Source organism: Myotis daubentonii, chromosome 16, assembly GCF_963259705.1.
Source record: "Myotis daubentonii chromosome 16, mMyoDau2.1, whole genome shotgun sequence".
Lineage (NCBI taxonomy): Eukaryota > Metazoa > Chordata > Mammalia > Chiroptera > Vespertilionidae > Myotis > Myotis daubentonii.
This window is the reverse complement of record NC_081855.1, coordinates 4,690,670-4,714,589: the sequence shown is the minus strand read 5'-3', so window position 1 is coordinate 4,714,589 and position 23,920 is coordinate 4,690,670. Positions and strand designations below refer to the sequence as shown.

At 59.3% G+C, this 23,920-nt stretch overlaps 1 protein-coding gene across 3 annotated transcripts; it reads left to right on the top strand.

Annotated features, from left to right (window-relative positions):
- The first annotated feature begins 1,446 nt into the window (after positions 1-1,446).
- Positions 1,447-22,591, top strand: SLC47A2 (solute carrier family 47 member 2). Of its 3 annotated transcripts, XM_059668447.1 has the most exons (17): positions 1,447-1,646; positions 2,978-3,079; positions 3,319-3,387; positions 4,250-4,398; positions 5,192-5,234; positions 8,238-8,282; positions 8,500-8,597; positions 8,863-8,960; positions 9,893-10,006; positions 10,750-10,817; positions 11,897-12,005; positions 13,034-13,109; positions 13,425-13,494; positions 20,096-20,228; positions 20,299-20,393; positions 21,233-21,326; positions 22,091-22,591. In XM_059668447.1, the coding sequence occupies exons 1-17, from the start codon at positions 1,524-1,526 to the stop codon at positions 22,309-22,311; spliced, it is 1,707 nt and encodes a 568-aa protein (XP_059524430.1). In that variant the 5' UTR covers positions 1,447-1,523; the 3' UTR covers positions 22,312-22,591. The 3 variants fall into 3 exon arrangements, with proteins under 3 accessions (XP_059524430.1, XP_059524431.1, XP_059524432.1); XM_059668448.1 differs by lacking the exon at positions 5,192-5,234 and having other exon boundaries at positions 8,255-8,282; XM_059668449.1 differs by lacking the exon at positions 21,233-21,326 and having other exon boundaries at positions 22,091-22,271.
- Positions 22,592-23,920: the final 1,329 nt, after the last annotated feature.

Below are 23,920 nucleotides of genomic sequence, written 5' to 3'. Positions count from 1 at the left end.
CGCGGAGAGGAGGATGGAGGGTGTCTGTGACGGCCCCGAGGCCGCAGGAGGCCGGGCTGGCCGCACGGAGCTCCGGCCGACAGTCCGGATGCAGCTGCAGCTTCCGCGGCGCCCGGAGTGGCTCCTCTCCGGCCAGGCCGGCTCGGACGCCCGGGCTGCACAGAGGGCCCGGGGAGGAGACGCACGTCCCGCGTGGCAGTGCCAGCTGACAGGAGGCACCACTGCCAGCCTCCGGCCCTTCACTGACAGGGACCCTGGCTCAGGTCCCATGGTGACGGCTCAGTCGCCCTTTCAGAAGAGGAAGCCAAACAGCTGAGCGCTGCCCAGGCCCTGGAGGGGCGGCCTGGGGCCTAGCGGGCCGCTGTGCTCCGCCCCGCCCCGCCCTGAGTCATATACCAGCCATTGCAGCGGCACTCTCTTCTCGTTCCTCTTGCTGGTGGTAAATGCACTGTTCAGCGCACAGGCTGCAGAGTACTCCAGTGGCGCTTGGTGGATGAGGAGAGGACATTGCCCAGGGGCCCAGATGCCGCGCCAGTGGACATTCTGTGAAGAGGAGGCCCCCGTGCCTGGGGGCGGGCACGCCGGCGGCCACCACACTACGGGGAGGGAGTGATGAGCATCTCCTGTTCGTGTCCTGATTCCTCCCTCCATGCAGCTCCCCGGCTGGGCGCCTGGGGACTGGAGCCGCGCCGCCCCCAGGCCAGCTGTCCTGCCTGCCAGTCCTGTGGGCCCCTCGCTCATTCCTCTCCTGGGTCAGCCCACACTTCAAAGCCCCATCCAGGCCGGGGCTGCCTGCTTGTCCTGGGGGCTCACCAACCCTCTTAGACGGGAAGAGACTGTAGACCAGGGGGCAGAAGGAGCCTGGCAGGAGGCCCAGTGACAGCTTCACTGAGCAAAGCAGACGCTGAGCGAGCGCAGGGGGCTGGCTGCCCAGGCAGGGGCGCCTGGCTCTCAGGGCTGCCGCCCTACGGGGTGGGGGCAGAGGGAGGGAGAGGGGTCTCTGCCCAGGGATCCTAGCCCCAGCCCCCACCCCAGGCTCCCACCTGACCCTCCCTCCTCAGGGCAGGGTTCTTGAGGCAGCCCACCTGGTTGGAGCCTGGGCTCTGCGGCCTGGCTCTCTGTCTCCATTTCTTCATCTGTGAAATGGGTGCCATCTGGGCACGACCACACCAACATGTGAGGCTCCCAGGGTCCCCGCCCCCCCTCGCCCAGCACACCCCTGCTCTGCCCCCAAGCCCCCCTCCGAGGTTTCGCTGCTGACCCGGGGGGAGAGCAGACACAAGGCCCCCACAGGCGTCAGCCCAGGTGCCTCCCAGGCGGCCAGGGCTCTGTACTGCCCTTTCCTGGCCCGGGGCCAGGGCCAGTGGGCTGCCCAGGAGGCGAGGCTTACCCCCAGCTGGTCTTCAAGGCAGCCCTCCTCCCTCTCCTTACTCATTAGCCAGGCTGCAAGGTGACTCGGCTGCCCGGTGAGGCTGGCCAAGGGGGTGCTCAGGCACGGGAGCCCAGCCAGCAGCCAGGGCTCGATGGACAGCCTCCAGGACGCAGTGCGCCCGGAGCGCGGGGGCTGCGGACCTGCCCTCAGCAAGCTGGTCCCCGTGGGCTTTCGGGCTGAGGCATGGAGGCTCTTCGTCCTGTCTGGACCCCTGGTAAGGAGGTGGCATGCGGGGCGGGTGGGGCCAGCTGCTCCAGTCATGACCTGGGTGTGCCAGGGGCTGCCCACGACCCTTCCCCAGAAACTCCCCCCGTTGGCCACCTTCAGACTGCACCAGGGGCTGCCGCCCAAAGCAGGTGATCGCGGACGGCCGTCCCTGGACGGTGCCGGGGGTAGAGGTGGGGCCTGGCCACGCTCAGCAGGGACCTCCTGTCCTCCTTTGGGAACCCACAGGCAGGTGGGGGTGGGAGGTCTCACAGTGACAAGTGAGAGCCACCGATGCAGGAGCCACAGGCCTCCCCTGAGAGGTGTGTGCAGGGGAAGGGGGCCCGCTGCCCTTTTCATGTATGTATTTATTTATTTACATATTTTATTGATTTCAGAGAGAAAGGGAAAGGGAGAGAGAGAGAGAAATATCATGATGAGAGAGAATCACTGTCTGCCTTCTACACGCCCGCTACCAGGGACCGAGCCCACAGCCCGGGCATGTGCCCTGACCGGGAATCCAACTGTGACCTCTTGGTTCATGGGTCAACACTCAACCACTGAACCACACCAGCCGGGCGCTGCCCTTTTTATCGACAAAGGAAACTGTCTTCAGATACATTTTTTTTTTTAATCACAAAAGCTAATTGATGTGTTCCTTGTAAAAGTTTCAGACAAAACAAAAAGTTATAAAGAAGAAAGAAATTCATCTTTAATCCCACCACCCGGACATAGTCATTGCTAAGACTGTTTTTTTATTCTCACCTGAGGATATTTTTTCCATTGATTTTCAGAGAGAGTGGAGAGGAGGGGGTAAGGGGAGAGAGAGAAACATTGATGTGACAGAGACACATCAATTGCTTGCCTCCTACACGCACCACGACCAGGCTGGGGATCGAACTTGCAACCCAGGTACATGCCCTTGATTGGAATCGAACCCGAAACCCTTTGGTGAGCAAGTGGACTCTCTAACCACTGAGCACACTGGCCAGGGCCATTGCTAAGATTTGGATGGGTTTTATTCCTCCTCTTTTTGTTTATCTGTGGCCTGGCCATTGGTTCCATGGCATGGGCAGCAGTAGTGAATACTTGCGTTAATCCCGGGCTCCTGCCCCGTGTCTCATGGCTGCACGTTTGGGCAATAAACCTGCAGCCAGGGGTCCACACAGCCGTGGAGGGCACAGCGGGAGCAGCGCTGCCTCCTGGCTCCAGCCCTGGCTGCTGGGCCGGCTCAGCACACAGCTTCCCGGGTGTGGGCTGTGCCGGGGCTCAGGGACTCTGCGGGTCCCTGGTGACCGCGGGGCTGTGCCGGGCGCCCCTGACCCAGGCTGCCCTGTCCAGTTCCTGTTCCAGGTGCTGTCCTTCATGATCTATGTCGTGAGCTCGGTGTTCTGTGGGCACCTGGGCAGAGTGGAGCTGGCCTCAGTGACCCTCTCCGTGGCCGTGAGTACAAGCAGGACTCAGGGACGCCCCCTGCCCCCTCCCCAGCCCCCCCCCCCCCCCAAGACCCAGCACAGGGGCTGACAGCTGCATCCCAGCGGGGACGGGCCCCTCACCAGATGGCACACAGCCTGCGGGCAGGCTGCCGGGAGGGGTCTCAGCTGCTGCTGGGCGGCCTTGCCCGGATGCAGGCCCCTCCTTGGGCAGCGCCTGACCAGCCTGTTTCCTCCTGTTGGCATCAGTTCATCAATGTCTGCGGAGTTTCCGTGGGCCTGGGCTTTTCCTCGGCATGTGACACCTTGATGTCCCAGGTAGGCGCGCCTCCGGGAGCCGGGCAGGGCAGAGCCGTCCCTCCACGCTGCCCAAAGTGGGGTGGGGACCCCCAAAGGCTCCTCGGTGCTCCCTAAGGACCAAGTGCTGCCAGGAACACAGACCTCCCCGAAGCCGGGGCGGGCAGCGAGCCTGGCAGGAAGGGGTGGAGAGGGTCCCTGCTCGTGTGTCAGATGTTGAGGGCGCCCAGCCTCGGGGACCCGAGTTCTGGGCTTCGGGTGGACCTGGGGACCTGGTTTGGGCCCTGCTGCCACTTACTAGCAGGTGACTTGGTGAATGCTCTCCAGCCCCGGCCTCGGCCGCGAGGGGAAATAGCGCTCGGAAGGACTGGGGCGGCGTGGGGGCGGGGGGTGTGAGGGCGGGAGGGGGGGGGGCGGGGGGTGGGGGGGGAGACTGGGGCGGTGCTCTGTGAACAGCTCTGAGAGGCCTGGGCCGCGGCCCCTGCAGCGGGAGCCCCCTGGGCCGCGCGGGCCGGCGTCTGCCCCTGAGGCCGGGCGATGCTGCGGGCGCTGGGTGCCCCTGAGGCCAGGCATTGCTGCGGGCGCTGGGTGCCCCTGAGGCCGGGCGATGCTGCGGGCGCTGGGTGCCCCTGAGGCCGGGCGATGCTGCGGGCGCTGGGTGCCCCTGAGGTCGGGCGATGCTGCGGGCGCTGGGTGCCCCTGAGGCCGGGCGATGCTGCGGGCGCTGGGTGCCCCTGAGGCCGGGCGATGCTGCGGGCGCTGGGTGCCCCCGAGGCCGGGTGTTGCTGCGGGCGCTGGGTGGCCCTGAGGCCGGGCGTTGCTGCGGGCGCTGGGTGCCCCTGAGGCCGGGCCGGCCGGGCGCTGAGCCGGCGCCGTGTTGCAGAGCTTCGGCAGCCCCAACAAGAAGCACGTGGGGGTCATCCTGCAGCGGGGCGCGCTCATCCTGCTGCTCTGCTGCTTCCCCTGCTGGGCGCTCTTCCTCAACACCCAGCACCTCCTGCTGCTGCTCCGGCAGGACCCGGCCGTGTCCAGGTAAGGCGGGCCGCGCAGGGGACCCTAAAGGAGCCCCCCCCACACCCCCGGGCGCCCCGCTTCCCGGTCAGAAGCACACCGGTGCCGCTTGGGGCGGGGTCCAGGTTGGGGTTGGGGAGTCTCCGCACCGCATGCTGCTCTGCCTGCGACCAGCAGGGGGCAGACAAACGGCAGGTTTTCATCTGGGAGCAGAGGCCAATAAGGGATTTGCATGTTGTTTGCATTTGTGTCCCAGCACCAGCTGCTTTTTGAAGAAACAAGTGTGGCCCTAGCGGGTTGCTCAGTGGATAGAGCGTCGGCCTGTGGACCCAAGGGCCCGTGAGGAGGCAACCAAGCAATGTGTTTCTCTCACATCGACTTTCCCCTCTCTCTAAAAATCAATGGAGAAATATCCTCCGTGAGGATTAAAAAAAAGAAATGGAGTGTGCACTACCCCATATTCCAAAGAGGAGAAAGAGGACTGAACCAATTTCTGACGAACTACACCGTTTATCATTAATTTTAGAAACGCCCTCATGGAGTGCCTTGTTCACTTATAGTATGTGCACTCATGTGCTAGTTCTTGATCAGAGAACTTTTTTTACCCCCTTACAAGCCACAGGTGACTCCCAATGCAAGTCCCCTGGCCTGGAGGCCCCTGTGGTGGTCCTGGGGTTCCTCCTCTGGCAGCACCCACTGGTCTTGGCCGATACCTGCAGGGCCTGGGAGAGCTCTCCGCAAACCCGGGGTCCCCAGGGTGCCCCGGCTGAGGAGGGCACAGCCTGCCCGCTCTGGAGCTTCTGTTCTCTTGCAGGCTCACCCACGAATACGTGCTGATTTTCATGCCCGCACTTCCGGTGAGTGCCGAGCCTGGAGGCGGTGGGCATCCCCTCTCCCAAATTTGGGCTTTTCACCTTTCCACCCGGTCATCAGCCTGCAGCGACTTCCCACTGCAGTGAGGATGCTGGCAGGGGTCCGAGAGAAGTTCCCCTTCTGGTCCGTGCAGACTGAACTTTTAAAAATAACCGAGCATGTTTTTCTGATTAGGAAACCATTTATTGTAGAAAGCCTGGGGAAGAAAAATCTCAAATCACCTATAATCCTACCATCCAGAGAGAACGTAGGTCCTCTTTCCAGGACTGTTTCTACTCACGGATGCGTGGTTTCACACACACATACACATATGCAGTTTGAAACGAGGCCAGTGTGTGTATATTGTGTTATAACCTGCCCTTTCCCTTTCAAATAAGTCATTAGTCCCTTAATATGATTAAACAGCTTCCTTCACACCCACTTCAAAGGCAACATAGTACCTCATTGAGCCACAAGTTTTTAACCAATCCCTATATGTTAGGTATTTGGGTTGCTCGCTATATTCATTATTATAAATAAGACTTGATAAACATTCTTATAGAAAAACTTTGTGAACATTTGTAATGATTTCCTTAAGATGCATTAGTAGAATTGGAGTTCCTCTGCCAACAGCTTTTGATACCAATTTGTAGCATTTCTACTCCCACTCACAACACTCTCATCAGCAGAGTATTATTCATTTTTTCCAATTAGAAATAACTTGTTTTAACATGTATTTTATTGTCAATGAAATGAAACATTTTTTCATGGATTTATCGATCATTTGTTTTTCTTTTTTTAAAAAATATATTTTTATTGATTCCAAGAAGGAAGGGAGAGGGGGAGAGAGAAATATCAATGATGAGAGAGAATCATTGATCGGTTGCCTCCTGCAGGCCTGCACCCAACCCGGGCCTGTGCCCTGACTGGGAATTGAGCCGCAACCTCCTGGTTCATAGGTGGATGCTCAACCACTGAGCCACGCCAGCCGGGCTGATCATTTGTTTTTCTTCTGTGAATTGCTTATTATAATGGGTTAATCTTTTTCTAATTATAATAATTTGTTAAATAATAGCTTAACCCTTTGACACATATGTTGCACTTTTCAGTTTGTCACTTGCCTTTCAATTTTTTGATATATTTGACTTAAAGAATTTTTTAAAATATATTTTTATTGATTTCAGAGAGGAAGGAAGATGGAGAGAGAGATAGAAACATCGATGATGAGAGAGAATCACTGATCATCTGCCTCCTGCACACCCCCCACCGGGGGATTGAGCCTGAAACCTGAGCATGTGCCCTTGACTAGAATCGGACCGGGGACCCTTCAGTCCGCAGGCCGACGCTCTATCCACTTAGCAAACTGGCCAGGGCCACTTAAAGAATTTTTAATGTATACGGAACAGATCGATACATCCTATTCCTTATAGTGTCTGTATTTGATGAGCTTAGAAACACTTAACCTATATCAAGATTATTTAAACATTTGTGTACATTCTCTTTGAACCCCTTCATGGTTTTCATTTTTACATGTAAGACTTTAATCCATTGAACAAACTTTTTCTAAGACTCCTTATTGACTATTCCCTTCTTTCTTCTCCGTGAACTTACCGAGAGCTAAATAAGCAGCCTGTCCACTGAGACTGCGCTGGAGTCCACGGCCACGCTCGGGGGTTGAAGCTCAGTGACACACGTCCCTCCCTGGCAGCTCTGTGTCAGGGTTGGCCTTGCCAGCTGGAGTTGTCTTCCTGTCTCTCAAGCCCCTTCATCCTCCATGGCACCAGGGGGCGATGTTCTTGAGGAGAAAACGGGGGAGAAAGCGAGTGCTTTACAGACGCCCAGGCCTGGCAGGGCGAACCCCGGCCCCCCACCCTGAAAGGCCAGTGCCACGACCTGGGACCTGGCCGGCCCGGCCAGCTCCGGGTTTCTTCGCATCATGGAAACCACGTGGAAGGGCTGGTTTCCCTAGATACCGGGCTTTGCTCTTCAGACCAGGATGGTATTTTGTCCAACAGGGCCATGTGCCCGCGCAGGGGAACCCACCCCACAGAGTTATCCCAGGGACACTCCCGTGTTAGGTAAAGCAAGTCCCTCCCACAAGACGCAGCTGCGAAGTTTAATGAGCAATAGTAAGACTTACATAATGCTCACCTAGCACTTGGAGTGCTTAAATATGCCGAATACTGTTGTGTAATCACCTTGCTTATGCGTGTGCATGTACATTAGGTGCACACATAGTATCCCAGGCCGATGAGGAAACAGGCGAAGGCCAGTAATGCCGAGAATCACACGGCTCCTGAGTGGGAGAGCCAGTCTTTGAACGCAGGCAGTGCAGTTCCAGCTCCACCCTCGGGACGCTGTGCTACATCCGAGTGGAGGCTAAAGGAAGGGAGGGGGCACACGGCACAGGCCCGGCCAGGCTTTGACAGAGGACAGAGAGAGCACAGACAACACACACACACACACACACACACGCACACACACGCACACACACGCACACACACGCCCCGGACCCCTGTGCTCCACAGAGAAAAAAGGCCCTGCCCTTCACGGGGCCTTAAACCTGCTCAGCGAGGCTGCTGGTGCGGCCAGCCTTGCTCAGCTCCCACCACTCCCTCCAGATTCTTGTCTCCAGCAACCAGAGCCAGGTGCCAGGTGGTCACGCCTGTGGATTCGGGATCTGGTGTGTCCTGAACCAGGCCACTGGGCAGCCTTCCTAAGCGGGTGGGAGGCCTGGGGTGGCTGCCAGCACCCGCCAGCCCTTGGCCTTGGCAGGTGCCTGCTGCCTGCGCTCTCAGAGCCACATTCCCTGCCGGCGTGTCACCCGAGGCCTCGGCCTCTCCCATGGGTGGGGCCAGAGCATGCACCCAGGTGAAGCTTCCCTGTGGGGCCCCCACGTAGTTTGGCGAAGTAATTGCCCCAAACTCAGATCCCTAAGAAATCCCTGCTAACGTTCACCTGGTCATGTTTTGGTGGTGGTTTACTGTGGGTGTGTTTATTTTATGCAGGTGATTTTTCTTTACAGCCTGCTGGCAAAATACCTGCAAAACCAGGTACAAGCCCCTGGCTGGAGGGTGGCTAGCGCTCTGCCCAGACCCGGGGGCGGGGGCTCTCTCCCTCTCAGTGTCCGAGTCCGAGTCTGCGCGCCCTGATCTCGGGTGCAGGCCCGTGGGGAGCCCGATCTCCAGCCTCTCTGCACCCCTACATGTGCCCCCACGCCGGGTCCTGCCCAGCCCATAGCAAGGCCAGGCCGGTTTTCCTTTATTCCAGGGGATCGTCTGGCCCCAAGTCCTCAGCGGCCTCGTGGGCAACTTCATCAACGCCTTGGCCAACTACGTCCTGGTTTTGGTGCTGAGCCTGGGGGTCAGGTGAGGCCGCTGGGCTTGGGGGGCTGTCGGAGACATGCGCACCCAGTGCCCACCCCGCCTGGGGCAGGTCAGTTGTCATCCTTGCTTCACCCACGACAAAGACTGTGGAGGCTGCTGGCACCGTCCAGAAGTGGGGGGGTCACGAGGAATTCGATGGGGACGCCCCAACAAAGAGCCAGGGCCAGACGGGTCCCGGGAGCCTGAGCGAGCCCTGCCTGCCTCTGCCGTGCTGGCCTCAGCCCAGCCCTGCCGTCTCCCCTCCCAGGGGCTCTGCCTACGCCAACACCCTCTCCCAGTTCGTGCAGACGGTCTTCCTGCTGCTCTACATCGTGCTGAGGAAGCTGCATCGGGAGACGTGGGCAGGTGGGCCGCCTGCTTCGGCCCCTGTGCGGCCCGGGCGCTGCTTGGGCGGGCAGAGGGCCGGCTGGAGCCCCATTGGAGGAGCCCCATCCCCGACCTGCTTCTATTTCCCTTCAGGGCCTTGCTCTCCCCCTCAGGACTCCCACCCCGAAGTCCCGGGGTCCCCTCACCCCATGCCCCACGGTGCAGAGCCCCGCAGGAGTCAGGCGCAGGGAGCCTTCCACTGGCCCCGGGATCTCACTCAGGAGTAACAGCAACAGGCAAAATCCTCGGTGTCAGCCCGGCGGCCGGCACTCCTGACCCGGCTACGGGCCCTTATTGTTCCCATTCCCTTTACACGGAGGAAACAGACCCGGAGAGGCAGCGATTTCCCCAAAATGCCAACGATGGTGCACGTGGGGGCTGGCCTCGAACCCATGCCTGTCTGCTCCCAGGCTCCCAGTTCCGAGCCTTTCTGCCTCCTGACACCTGACGGCAGCCTGTGGGCTCCATCTCCAGGCATTTCAGGCCCAGCTCAGGCCCGGGCCTCATCCAGGCCAGGGTGTCCCCTCCCATGTCTGCACGGCCCTAGGGCTCATCCTCTGGCCTCAGTCATGCCGCCCTCCCCCGACCCTTCTGGGAAGCAGGGCAAAGATAAGGACGGAAATCTCCAGATGAGCAGGCAGAGCCCAAAAGGGCAGGGCACTTGCCCTAGATCCTGTGGTATCACAGATGGAGCGGACACCCGCCCGCACGCGGGGCTCCCCCACCCCCGGCTGCTCCGTGGCCCTGGCCAGGTGGAGGGTGCCCTGTCTCCACGCCCTTTTCCGAGTCCCCACCAGCACTGGGCCAGCCGCAGGCCCTGTGTAAGATGCCACGTGGGCAGAGCCCATGGCCGTCGGGGCCTGGCAGGGGGCACGCAGGGGCGGCTGCTCAGCTCAGGCCTCTGCTCCTAGGCTGGTCCGTGCAGTGCCTGCAGGACTGGGGCCCCTTCTTCTCCCTGGCCCTCCCCAGCATGCTCATGATATGCATCGAGTGGTGGGCCTACGAGATCGGCAGCTTCCTCATGGGTATGTGGAAGGGCGGGGGCGGGGGCAGGGGTGGGGTGGGGGACCCCGTGGGCGGCTCACCCAGCTCAGAAGCCCCTCCCTGACAGGTAGCTGGCCCGTCGCCCAGGCCAGGCCGGTGGTACACTGTCTCCCCTCAGTCTGTGAGCTCCCGGGGGCAGGCCTGGCCTTCTGTGGTGGATGCCAGCACTGCCCTGGCACTGAGTGGGCACCCAGTGCAGGTGGCGAGTCGCCGAGCGAGTGGGAGGTGGAATGGATGGTGCGTGAGTGCGCGTGGGCCTGGCGGCGTGGCTCTCCCCTGAGCACTCAGCACGGAGTCCAAACTGCCTGAGAGCCGCGCCGGGCTGCACTCGCCCAGGACCTTCCAGGCGGCCCTGCCCCATGGACAGCCAGGAAGCCAGGCCCGGCACAGAGCGCTGTCCAGAGCTGCTCCGCGGGCCAGCTGGGGTTCCTGGTCCTGTCGCTCATGTGCGAGCCCGCCAGGCTCCGGGCATGCGGGTTGTGGCCCAGTTGTCTTTGCACACCAGGCCACATGCTTCGCGTTCAGCTCGCAAGCCAAACCCTCCCGGGAACAGCCTGCAGGAAATTCCGTGGCTGGGCAGGGCTTTCCTGGAAGGCTGGAGGCCCAGCAGGACATGTTTGGTTGTGAATTTGCCCTTCAAAGCCACTTACCCCAAAGCGGAGGGTGCCCCGTCAGCCCAGGGCCTCAGGGCTGGCCCAGGTCTGCTCACCCCCGCATTCTGCAGGCCTGCTGAGCATGGTGGATCTCTCTGCCCAGGCCGTCATCTACGAGGTGGCTACAGTCACCTACATGGTGAGTGCCCTCTGCCCGATCAGCACCCCCATTGTCCTGCGGCGGCACAGGAGGGAGCAGGCTGTCACTCTGTCCCAAGGGGCCCTCCCGGGCTCCCCATGCCCGTCAGGTCCAGGCCCTGCCAGACTCACACACAGACAACCCCAGCCACCCCGGGGCTGACACTGAACTCACCTGGTGTTGGAAGAATTCTTTTCTAATTAACACCATTTTAAAATGAGGAGATTTTACACCTAATCTGGATTTCTGCATTTTCCATTTAGCATTGGGCCCATATCCCTGCACCCCTTAGAGCAGTGGTTCTCAACCTTCTGGCCCTTTAAATACAGTTCCTTATGTTGTGACCCAACCATAAAATTGTTTTCGTTGCTACTTCATCACTGTCATGTTGCTACTGTTATGAATCGTAATGTAAATATCTGATATGCAGGATGGTCTTAGGTGACCCCTGTGAAAGGGTCGTTTGACCGCCAAAGAGGTCGTGACCCACAGGTTGAGAACCGCTGCCTTAGAGAGAACTGGGTGACAGTCCCGGGGGATCCTCTTCTCCGACAGGGTCCCTCCTTTCTCTAGAGTCTAGAGACATGGCTGTCCGTGTCACTCATGTGCAAACCCGCCAGGCCCCTGGGCATGCAGGCTGTGACTGCAGGCTTAGCAAAGGGTCATAAAAACCTACACTTACAAAACTAACTTATAAGGTGATTCTTATTTTCACAGATGGTTTTTACGGAAACATTTTTTTCCTCCAGGGAGCTTTCCTGGCAACTTAGGGCCATTTAAACATTCACTTTCTCATGAGTTTGGGGAACACAGTGAGTTTGACTGCAAGGTCCGTCTGCCTGTGACGTTTGATGGGTGGATGGGGCGGCGATGGCTGGCTCACTATCCCCACCCCATCGCCCAGCACCAGAGGCCACCGCCTGTTTGCAGCAGCTCTTCTTACGCTGCCTGGGATCCATCCAGCCCTCCTGCTCCTCCTCGGCCGGGGCTGGGGGGCTTGGGGGCTGCTTCACAGCCAGCCACCCCATCCCAGGGCCCAGGCTGGCTCCACTGACAGCACCTTCTTATCTTGATCCCAGATTCCCATGGGGCTCAGCATCTCTGTCTGCGTCCGAGTAGGGACGTCCCTGGGAGCTGCAGACACCGTGCAAGCCCAGCGATCTGCCGTCTCAGGCGTGCTCTGCACAGGTGGGGGGAGTCCTCTCCCAGGGGAGGGGACTTGGCAAGCTGGGGGGCCAAGGGCCTGGGCCGGGGAGGCCTGGGTGCTGGCGGCAGGGCTGCCATGGAGCGGCCAGTCCTATTCCACCGGCTACACCTGTGTCGGGCCCAGAGCAGCCCTGGCTGATACGTGGACGGTACCTCAGCCCCCACTCTAGCCTGCTGCGCTCCTTCCCCACCCCTCTGCTGGGCTCCGGGCCTTCTGGGGGCAGCTTGCCACCACACACCTTAGTGTGACCCTCCCCAGGCGCTTCCCCCCGGCCGCCCAGGGAGCTCTGCAGGCTTGCCCTCCAGCACCCCCAGGAGCGGGGCCGCCCAGGCCACCCCTCAGAAGGAACCAACCTGCTGTCCTCACCGGGCTCGGCTCTGGGCCGACAGGTTCAGATCAGCTCCTCTGCGGAGAGCAGGGTGCTCAGGCTTCAGGTGGCACTGGATCCCCTAGAGCCGGGGTCGGCAAACCGCGGCTCTCGAGCCACATGCGGCTCTTTGGCCCCTTGAGTGTGGCTCTTCCACAAAATACCACGTGCGGACACGCACATACAGCGTGATTGAAACTTCGTGGCCCATGTGCAAAAGCCGGTATTTTGTGTAAGAGCCACGCTCAAGGGGCCAAAGAGCCGCATGTGTCTCGCGAGCCGCGGTTTGCCGAGCCGCAGTTTGCCGACCACTGCCCTAGAGACAGCCCACAGCACAGGCCCCGGCCTCCCCGGGCAGATTCTGGCTCGCAAGATAGAGATGCGGGTCTGAGAGTCGGCATTTCCAGCACGTGACCAGGCAATCCTGATGCTGCTGGCCCAGGAACCCCACTTGGAGAACCACGGGAAAGGCATTTTATATGTTGTCCTTCCTACAGGACGGCAAAATAATATCACAGTCCCAGTGGCTGGCTCTAATGCAGGACGTGAGGCCCTGGTGTGGGGGCTGGGCTGACCTGTGCCGACCGGCTGGACTTGCCATGGGCTGTGTTTAGCCGAATGCTCTTCCTCCGTCTCTTTCAGTTGGCACCTCGCTGGTTATCGGCGCCCTGCTGAGCCTCCTGAAAAACAACCTGGGTTATATCTTCACCAATGATGAGTAGGTAATCGGTTTTCTTCACCGGCTCTGGGAAATGTCACAGGGGCTGTCACAAGCCTGGCTTGGCCCTGGATCCACAGGGAGCAGGGCTAGGCCTGGCTTTGCCCTCACAGAGAGACGCCAGCATCTGGGCCCGTTCCCCCAGGCCTGGCCTCCGCCACTTGCCTGTCCAGAGACCCACAGACATGGAGACTCGGGCCAGGGGAGCTGGGTTTCATGGGTGACCATGTTGGGAGGAGGTGTAAGAGAGGGAGGTCTCAGAATAAGTCCTGTCTCAGTGCTCCCACCGAAGGTTCGCTCCTGCTTCCCCTGCAGGGAGGTCATTGCCCTGGTGAACAAGGTCATGCCCATTTACATCGTCTTCCAGCTGTTTGAGGCCATCTGTGTGAGTACCGCTGGGCCGCCCTCCCCGGGGCCTCTCTATGTATCGCTGCATGGAGAGGGCTACCTGTACAGTGAGTGCCCGGAGTATTTACTCATAGTAGGTCGATTTTTATTCAAAACAATGGCCCCCTTGCCTCCCGCAACTCCAACAAGCCAAACGATGAATGCAGGTGAGCAAAACTGAAAAATTGCACCAGCGTAAGCGCACAGATCTTTGTCCGTCCTCGTTCCCCTGAGCCGGGGCCACAGGCACTGACCTGGGCCCTGCCTGGCCAGGAGCTCGACGGCAACCACACCTGTAGCCAGTGCGAAGGGACATCTCTGGAAGGGGGGGGTCAATCCTGAATGCAGAGGGACTGGAATTTTCTCTCCTTCGCCCACTAAAGGGAGGTTCCATTGAGCACAGACTTGAACTCTGGGGGGTTGAAAAAGCGCGGCGTGGAAGAGAGCACTGCGGGCTCATTCCCAAGCAGGAGTGGGAACCCTGTGTCTCCTCTTGCCACCTGAGTTAGGCGAGCCCAGCAGCGCAGAGCCCAGCTCCGGAATCCACCCGGGGAGAGCTGGTTTGTGGTAGGGGGGCAGGTGTTGGGGGTTCCCCGGGCCCAGCGCTCACTGCCCCGCTGCTACGCCCTGGGACTTCCCTCTGAGTCTGGCTGGGCGTTCAGAGAGCACAGGCGCAGCACTGGTGGGCGCCCCCCCCCTCCCCCCCCCCCCCCCCCCCGCCCGCAGCACGCGTCCTCCGGGCTGTGTTCTGTCGTCGTATCTGTAGCTTTTATCATGGACCATGAAGGGGAACTACCTTGTGGGGGTCAGAGATGCTGTTAGGGTGACTGGTCACAGTGCTCCTCCTGACGCTGGCAGTGGCTGGAGAGCGTGCTTCTCAGGGCTAGGCCTGCCTCCCCCCCAGGCAGCGCTTCTCCGCTCACGTTCGCCGCAGGGAACTTGGACACAACTTTGCAACTAGCAATTGCAAGGGGCCTTTCCTCCCGGCTATGTTGACGTTGTTCTTCATTTATGTTTTCCATGGACATTATTTTCGTTTTTATACTTTTATTGAATTATAATCACACTAGGGGCCCGGTGCACGAAATTCGTGCACTGGGTGTGGGGGGTGTGTGTGTCCCTCAGCCCAGCCTGCCCCCTCTCACATACTGGGAGCCCTCAGGCGTTGACCCCCATCACCCTCCAATCGCAGGATCAGCCCCTTGCCCAGGCCTGACGCCTCTGACAGAGGCGTCAGGCCTGGGCAGGGGACCCTCATTTCCCCCCATCACTGGTTCTGCCCCCAGCCCAGGCCTGATGCCTCTGGCCCAGGCATCAGGCCTGGGCAGGGGGCCCCCAGACCCCTCCGATTGCTGGCTCTGCCCCTTGCCCAGGCCTGATGCCTCAGCCAGAGGCGTAGACCCCCATCACCCTCTGATCACCTGATCAGCCCCTTGCCCAGGCCTGACGCCTCCGCCAGAGGTGTCAGGCTTGGACAGGGGGCCCCCATCTCCCCCCGATCACTGGCTCTGACCCCGCCCAGGCCTGAGGCCTCTGGCCCAGGAATCATGCCTGGGCAGGGGACCCCCATCTCCCTCTGATCGCTTGCTCAACCCCCCGCCCAAGCCTGATGCCTCTGACCCAGGCTTCAGGCCTGGGCAAGGGGACCATCATATCCCCCCAATCCCCGGCTCAGCCCTCCACCCAGGCCTGATGCCTCGGCCAGAGGAGTTGACCCTCATCATCCTCCGATCACCAATCACCGGATCGGCCCCTTGCCCAGGCCTGAGGCCTCCGGCAGAGGTGTCAGGCCTGGGCAGGGGACCCCCAGATCCCCGCGGTTGCAGGCTCTGCCCCTGCCCAAGCCTAACGCCTCTGGCTGAGGCGTCCGGCCCGGGCAGTGGGGACCCGCAGCTGCAGCGGCCCCGCGATCGTGGGCTCCACTTTAGGCCCAGGCAAGGGACCCCTAGCTCCTGGGACTGCCAGCTTCGACTGTGTCCAGCTCCCATCGCTGGCTCCACCCCTACTTCCTGCTATCACTGGCCAGGGCGGCAAAGGTGCCTGATTCTCCGATCATGGCTGGGGGGCAGGGCAAAGGCGATCCCAGGGCCGCCTTTGCCCTGCCCCCCAGCTCTTAGCTCCCCCCTGGGTTTCCAATCACTGTCAGTGGCAGGGGGCTTCTTCCTGCTTTCCCTTTCGCCTCCCTGCATTGTGCCTACATATGCAAATTAACCGTCATCTTGTTGGCAGTTAACTGCCAATCTTAGTTGGCAGTTAACTGCCAATCATAGTTGGCAGTTAATTTGCATATAGCCCTGATTAGCCAATGAAAAGGGTATCGTCGTACGCCAATTACCATTTTTCTCTTTTATTAGATAGGATACCATAAAATTCACACATTTTCAGTGAATAACTGAATGATTTTAAGTAAATGTAGAGTTGTCAACCATCATGGCAATCCAGTTTCAGAATCTGCCCATCACCCCCAAATTTCCGGGGGCCGGTTTCACAGTCAGTCCCTGCCCCTGGCCGGCCCCGGGCACCCACTGAGGTGCTTTCCATATGTGTGCGAACTTCGCCTTTTATGAACAGCTCATGTAAATGGAGCATAGGTCGTCTTTTGTGGCTGCCTTTTTAACTTAGGGTGACGTTTTGCGGTTTATCCGCGGTGTAGAACTTTTTCAGGCCTTCGTTCCTTCTTGTGACAAGTGACAGTCCACTGTGTGGGTGTAGCACATTTTGCCTACCAGTCACCAGGGAGTGGGCTTCCGGGTTGTTTCTGGTTTGGGCGGTAATGACTAAGGCTGCTGGGAACATTCTCGTACAAGTCTCTGTGGGAACGTATGGTTTCATTGCTCTTGGTACGGTCCTAGGACTTGAATTGTTTGGTTGAATAATAAGTTTATGTTTAAATTTCTAAGAAGCTGCCAAACTGTTTCCCGAAGTGGCTGTGCTGCAGGCACCCTGGGGTCGGGGCCCAAGGGTCCCCCACTCACTGTGGGCTCTTGGCGTCATGCAGGAAAGAAGTCAAACTATCGCCAACGGAGAGTTTACAGTGAAGGGATTTTGTTCATTGATCTTTTATCCTGTGACCTGGTTAAATTCACTTTAGTCATTTTTCGTATGTGGATTCCTTAAGATTTCCTACGTATAGGATCGTGTCATCTGTGAATAAAGAGTTTTACCTTTTCCTTTTCATCTGGTTAGAATCTCAGGACAATATTGAGTAGACGTGGAAAGATCTTTCATCTGTGCCTTGTTCCCAATGCTGGGGGAAGCATTCAGTCTTTCAGCATCAAATATGTTACCTGTAGGGTTTTTACAAACACCCTTTACCAGGGTAAGGAAGAGCCCTTCTACTCCTACTGCATTGAAACATTTTCTCATGGGTTTGAAGGATGTTGTTCTGTATCTATTGGGATAATCCTATGGTTTTTGTTCTGTTCATGTGGTATAATTACATGATCTGATTTTCAAATGTTATACCTTGCATTCCTAGGATAAACGCCCCCAGATCATGGTGTATATCTTTTCTATATATTGCTGCATTTGGCTTGCTAATATTTCGTTAAAAGATTTTACATCTATATTCATGAGGAATATTCGCCTGTAATTTTAAATTTTCTATTTATTATACTTGTAATCCTTACCCAAGGATATGTTTTTATTGTTTTTTTTTTTAGAGAGAGGAAGAGACAGAGAGATCACTGTGAGAGAAAAAATCCATCAGTTGCCTCCCATACGTGCTCCAACTGGGGATCGTACCTGCAGCCGAGGCATGTGCCCTGACCGGGGATCAAACCTGCAACCTTTGTTGTGTAGGACAATGCGCCAACCAGCTGTGCCGCCTGGCCAGTGCTCGTCAGTAATTTTTATCTTTTCCCTGTAATATCCTGGCCTGGCTTTGGTGTGAGGGTGACACTGGTCTCATAGAAGGATTTTGGAAGTGTTCTCTACTCTTACACTTTTTGAGTTTGTGAAGGATTGGCATTGCTTCTCCTCTAAATATTTGACAGAATTCACCAATGATACCATGTGGGCCTGAGCTTTTGTCAGAAGATTTTAAAGTAATTCAATTTATTGACTTGTTATAGGTATATTTCCCTTCTATTATTGAGTTAGTTTTGGTAGTTTGTTTTTCTAAGAATGTATTCACTTCAACTAAGCTAATTCTTTGGCATGAAGTTGCTCACAGTACTCCCTTATAATCCTTTCTTTATAGCCAGGAGCAACGTCCCTTCTTTCATTCTCGATCTTGGTAACTTGTGGCTTCACTCTGCTATTTTCTTGGTCTTATTTACCAACGTCGACTCCTTGGTGTTTGCCAGTTTTGCGGATCTCATCAAGGAAGTAGGCTGCTTGGTTCCGATGATCTCACGCTGATCAGGTTACACCCACCTTCTGCTCCTTGGTACAGTCTGCTCTCCTCACTGGCTTCGGCGGGTGGAATGCCAGGCTACTGACGGGGCTCCTCCTCTCCTGACCTAGGCCTTCACAGCCACCCGTCCCCCCAGCACGCACTGCGTCCGCAGCACCTAACAGGCTTGGGCATGTTGTTCTCCTTGTCCTTCAGTTTAAAATATTTAAAATCCCTCTTGTGAGTTGTTGACTCGAGTTTAGAAGTGTGTTAATTTCTCAATATTTGGGCTGTTTCCAGGTTCTTTCTGGTAGGCATCTCTAATTTCACTGTTATGGCCAGAGAACATATTTTATATGAATTCAATGTTTTAAAATGTACCGTGACCTGCTCTGTGGCCTAGCATAGGTCCATCCTGGAGCTTGTCATGTGTGACTTCTCCCCACAGCCTGCTGTTCTGTTTAGTAACTTGCCTGGACTATTTCTGTGAATCCTGCCTCCACAACCTGCAGCTGGTATCTCTGCTTAGTTTTGTGTGCGTGTGTGTGTCTTGTTTATTTTTAAGCTTAGCTTCCTAGGGGTCACTTCCCTGTTTGCATAGCTCAGTGGCCAGCCAATCACCGATTGGAGATTGTGGTCAGATACCTCGGACCATTGGTAAGGCTCCCATTTCCTGCTGGAGGATCCGAGTGTGGGCTGGGGACACACTCAGGCTGTTTGTAAGTCTGCTTACCGCTGACGTCCTTCTGGGTCCTCTTGTGTCTCTTCTGTCCATGCCCAGGCTCCACTGTCTGGGAGGTGTGGGTGGCACGGGTCTGCTCATCTCTGCCTCCAGCCACCGTGGGGTACATGGAGAACTGAGCCAGCTCTCCCGCCTATCTCAGCTCTTGGAGCTCACTATTGAGTCCACCAGCCCATTGCTTCTCCTAGGCAGACCCGCAGCCGCCGGCCCTCCTGTGCACTGCCTGCCACGGCCTTGTGTTCTAAAGGCCTCTCGAGCTTGGCCCTCCTGACCATTCCTTGTTGCAGGAGGGCTGCCCTGGGCACTGGAGGATGTTCAGCAGCATCCCTGGCCTCAGCCCACTAGATGCCAGGAGCACACCCTCCCCCCTCCCCCCCCCTCCAGTTGTGACAATCAAAGCCATTGCCAAACACTTCCAGGAGGCAAACCGCCCAGGTTGAGACATACTGGTCCAGAGCATATCGAGCATAATTCTGGAGACGTCTTTTTCTTAATCAAAAGTATCATCTTCTGTATCTTGATATATAACAATGAGCAACGTGTGCACATATTTCAAAGCTTAAGAGGCAGCACCTCCTGTCCCCAGGGCATGACGTCTCTGCTCAAACGTGTAGCAGCCACAACATACTCCACAGCCCTCATCTTAACAAAGTAAAAATAACCCAGCTGCCGCGACGGAGCTGACGAGCGTGAGCGGTGCCTGCGCTTCTTCAGCTCGTTAGCTCCGGGTCCCTCGGGAGGACGAGGCCAGGAAATAAAGCAGGAGTCGTACTTCCCGGAGCGGGCGCGGCCGCCTGCCTCATGTGGACAGCACAGCACCTTCGCTTGCAGGCAGGAGGCAGAATGACGGCCGGCCCGCAGGAGTATCACGTGCTCATCCTGGGACCTGGGAATTTTCCGATGTCGAGGGTCTTGGGTGGGGAGACGATCCTGGATTATCCAGATCCCAGCGTCATCCCAGGGGCCTCATGCGAGGGGAGGCGGCGAGCCAGAGAAGGAGGGAAGCGAGGGGAGAGCGACGCCACTGTGGCCTGAGCGGCGGAGCCCAGGGTGCAGGTAGCTCCCGGAGCTGGGAAAGGCGGAGACGTTGTCTCTGGCCCAGAAGGCAGCAGGCTTGACTTCAGCGTGGTGAGACCCATCAGGCTTCCAATCCCAACTACAAAGCAATAGTGTCTTGTTTTTAACTCTAAGTTTGCAGTGACTCGCTACGGCAAGAATAGGAACACCTCACATCTCCGAATGAGTGTTAGGCCCATCTCCGGGCCAGCTGGCGGGCAGTCTCGGGTTTTACCGCCCTTTCTAGGCGGCGATGAGGTGTGGAGGCGAAGGCGGGCCCTGAGCTGTGCCCGAAACCCAGCCGCTGTGCCACACGGGGCGTGACCTGGGCTCCCGGGCTCCGTCTCCGCAGAGGAAAGGGGGCTGAGAGCACCACCCGTGAGAGCTCAGTAAACCGCCTAGCAAGTGCCTGCTGCCTGCCACCTCCGCCCCATCCCTGCTCACCGCCCCTCTGCTCCCGCCCAGTGTGTCTACGGCGGAGTCCTGAGAGGAACCGGCCGGCAGGCCTTCGGAGCCTTGGTGAATGCCATCGCCTACTACGCCATCGGCCTCCCACTGGGCATCGTTCTGGCCTTTGTGGTCAGAATGAGAACCATGGGTATGTGGGGAGGAGGAGGGAGAGGGCGGGGTGGGCGCTGGACACGTGCCCATTGTCACTGTGCCCACAGGCCTCTGGCTGGGCATGCTGGTCTGCGGCGTGCTGGCCGCGGCTGCCTTGGCCGCCTACACTGCGCGGATGGACTGGGCGCTGGCTGCGGAGGAGGTGAGTCTGCCGCCGGCCTGGGGACACGCTCGCCCGGCCAGCCCGGTGAAGTGATGCCCCCCGGAGCGGCCCCGGCACCTGCTTCGTGGGGCCTCAGCGGACCCACCTGTTCTGTCCTGTGATGGAGCCCAGACGGGGCTATGGCAGCAGCTCGCTCTCCGATTAGAGAGACGCGCACCCCTGAAAGCCCCCTCAGCCAGCCGGCCGCCGAACCCCAGGCAAAGGGCTAGTGCAACTGCCTGAACCCGCGTGCGCCCGCCGGGCAAGCCGTCATAGATCCTGTCCACCGCCCCGTGCAGGCCAGCCCGCGGGCAGGGCAGGAGGGGTGTCCTCTCCAAGCCCCTGGTCCCCAGGGGTGCGGTTGTGCCCTCGTGTGGGGAGCGAGTCCTCTTGGCATGTAAGACGATGGCAGCACGGATGTAAAGCAGCACCATTTAAGGCCTGCCCCACCCCGAGCGTGTGCGGCCTCAGCGGCCGGTGTCACAGGCCGGCAGGCAGGGAGCCGCCACGGAAGAGGCAGGCAGGTGGGTGAGGCTTACCCAGCAGGACGTGAGGCTGCCTGAGGCGGCACCCAGACCAGCACCGCTGCACCCCGCCAGGATCTTCACCGTTGACATAGAAGCCCTGACCGGTCAGCCGCACCCGGTCCACCGCTCCCCCGCGGTCCGCTCCCCCTCCTCTCTGCCGGGCTGCGCTCTGGGGCCGCTGGAGCAGGGAGGGAAGCAGAGCGCAGTCCCAGCACGGAGGTCGGGGTGGGGGGGGAGTGGGAGCTCCTGATTTGGGGTCCAGCTCCTGGTGCCGGAGGGCTGGCAGGCTGACCCACGGGCTCTCTCCTGCAGGCTGAGAAGTACGCGGGGCTGCAGCAGCAGGGCACCGAGCACCCCACGAGCAGGGCCCCCAGAGCCAGGCCCGAGGAAGGGGCCGGGTCTGCAGGTAATGCTGGAGGCGCTTCTGCTGGGCTCAGACACAAAGGCCAGCGGCTGCCTGTCGGGCGGCTGGAACCAGGATGTCTGAGCCCTGGAAGACACACTCACACACGTGCCCTCCGCCACGTGAGGCCGCGAGCCGGGAGGCAGGGCTGGGAGCTAGGTCTCCTCGCTGTCCCTCCACTGGCAAAGGCAAGAGGTGAGGCCCGAGAGGGCGGTCATAGCGCCCCCTCCGCTCAGGGCAGAAGGCCGCGCCCTGGCCCACGGCTGTCCTGTTGGCGGGGGCAGGTCTGCCTGGCTCGCTACCTGGAGCGGGCACTGCCCACCTACCTCCCTGCACCGCACCGGAGGCGGGCACCTCTGTTTACACCCGGTGTCTGTGGTGGAACGATGGTCCTGCTCAGGGCACAGGCTCCTGCTCCGGCCGTGCTGAGCGCCAGCCGCGCCCCAGCTGGCACAGAGGCCGCACTGCAGCCTGGGCACATGATCCACGAGGCAGGTCACATGTACTCGAAACCACTGTGAGGGCCATGTCATGACAAAGGCAGGCTCAGCCCCGGACAAGCCGCCCCTGACCTCCGTGGTAATGTTATCTGTGCGTAAAATCAGCTCTCAGCGCTTTCCCGCAGGTCCCCTCCGGTGCCCCCCCCCCCCGCCTCCCCCGTGGGGGCTGAGCTCAGTCAGCGGGTCCTGTGGCAGACGGGCACAGCCAGGCTCCCCCTCCACCCTCCCCGGCCTGGGGTCGCTGAGCTGCTCCCCTTTGCTCCGCAGTGGCCACAGGCACCTGCCCTGGCGTCTCCCTGACGATGTTCTCGAGCCCCGGGCGCCACGCGGACCACTTCAGGGCTCCAGACGCAGCCCTGGCGCTCCCGGCTCCTCCCAGCGGGCTGTCGGGGAGGCAGCTGGCCCTCCGCCGCGGGGCTGCTCTGGGGGCCGCGTCGGCCACGCTGACCGCCGGGCTACTGGTCAGCCTCCTGGCCTCCAGGCACTAGCCGAGCGGCTCGCTGAGGACGGACACCGAGAGGCTGCCCCACGGCACAGCCAAGCTCCACGGGAGGCAGTGCGAGGCCACACCGCCCTCCCCTGGAGGGCCCAGCGCGCCGACAGGTCTGACTGGAGCATATTGTGTTGTCGTCAATGGCTCTCTCTCTCTGCCCCCGACTGGAAGGCGAGGCTCCTGGGATCGCCACTTACTCAATAATGCAAACGGCTTCCAATTGGACATTTCAAAGCAAAACAAACACCATCACATTAAAAAGTATGCATTTCCTAGCCCCATCTTCGGCCCAGTCTGTCCGCAGCCTTCGCGAAGCTCTGGAAAAGGGGCCAGTGGGCGGAGACCACGCCTGTTGCCTGCCCCACGCCCCACCGGCAGTGAGGCTGGCTGTCCGTAACCCCTCCCTCCACCTTCCCCCAACCCCACATCCCACTGGCGTTTCACTTGTCAGAGACCTTGGGAAACTCATTCTTCCCGTAGTGATGACACGAGGGCGCCAGCCCAGCTCACTTTGCTGCAGGAGGAACTCAGTGTTGACCCGAATTCTGAGCCGGGGGAACATCTGCGGGCTCCTTGCTGTCTCAGCCGCACACACATCGCCGCCGAGGGCAGAGGGCAGAGGGCCGAGGGCAGAGGCAGGCCGGCCTCCATGGCCAGTCCCTCAGCATCAGCGGCTGTAAACACTCACACACCAACCAGATGGATCAAGGACAGAGACAAGGACGCAGAGCCTAGCTCCCTGGTTTACAGGCCAACGTGCTATGAATCAGTCTCCTGTTTGCAGCGCCCACACAGCCACCCAGCCTCCGGCCCACAGGAGGGCAAGCCGACACCCTTGTCTGACACAAATGCCTTTTGTTCGCGAGCGTTTAGCACCCGTCACGCACCAGGTGCAGAGCGTGGCGAGGTAATGCCACTGGCTCTCCAACCGTGTCCGTGGTTCCCGGGCGAGGAGGGAACGGCCCACAGCCTGACGAGCCGTGGAAACACGGGCACCTGGAAGGCCCTTCCGGCCGTGGGCACGAAATACACTGGTGTCTCCAACAGCCCGGAGGCAGGCCGGTGTGGGACCTTTTGTGTGAAGCCGGTGGGATTCGTGGCCTCTGAACGCGCTTACCAGCAAATGGGGATCGGAGGGTAAGATGTGATCCAGTTCTGAGGTTTCCTTCCCGGCCACCGAGCATTTCTGGCACCAGCTGATGGCCCACAGCTTACCTCAGTTCTCACTAAGCACCTGGACACAGCATCAGCTCCCACAGGTTAGGGACTGGGTCCCACAAGACACGCCCCCCCCGCCCCCACCGGCAGCTTCAGGCTCTGAACACAGGTCCAGGTGTCACCAGACCAACCAGCGCAGATGGGAGGTTCCAATGACCCCTCCGCAGGCCAATTAACTTGTCAGAGTGGCCCAGGGACTCACTCGCTGGGATACCTTACTGACTGGATGACCCGTTGATTAAGAAATGTAACTCGGGGGCAGCCAGGTGGGAGGCGCACAGGCACGGAGCAGGGAGAGGGGGTGGGGCTGGTTTCCCTGGCAACCGTCTCCCATCCCTCATCCTCCGGCCCTGTCCGAAAACCCTTACCATTAACGTGAACAAGAC

Coding starts and splice junctions, on each gene's coding strand:
- SLC47A2 (XM_059668447.1), top strand. CDS start 1,524: ATGGACAGCCTCCAGGACGCAGTGCGCCCGGAGCGCGGGGGCTGCGGA. Junction 4,399..5,191: donor CAGGACCCGGCCGTGTCCAG/GTAAGGCGGGCC, acceptor GTTCTCTTGCAG/GCTCACCCACGAATACGTGC. Junction 8,961..9,892: donor GCATCGGGAGACGTGGGCAG/GTGGGCCGCCTG, acceptor CTCTGCTCCTAG/GCTGGTCCGTGCAGTGCCTG.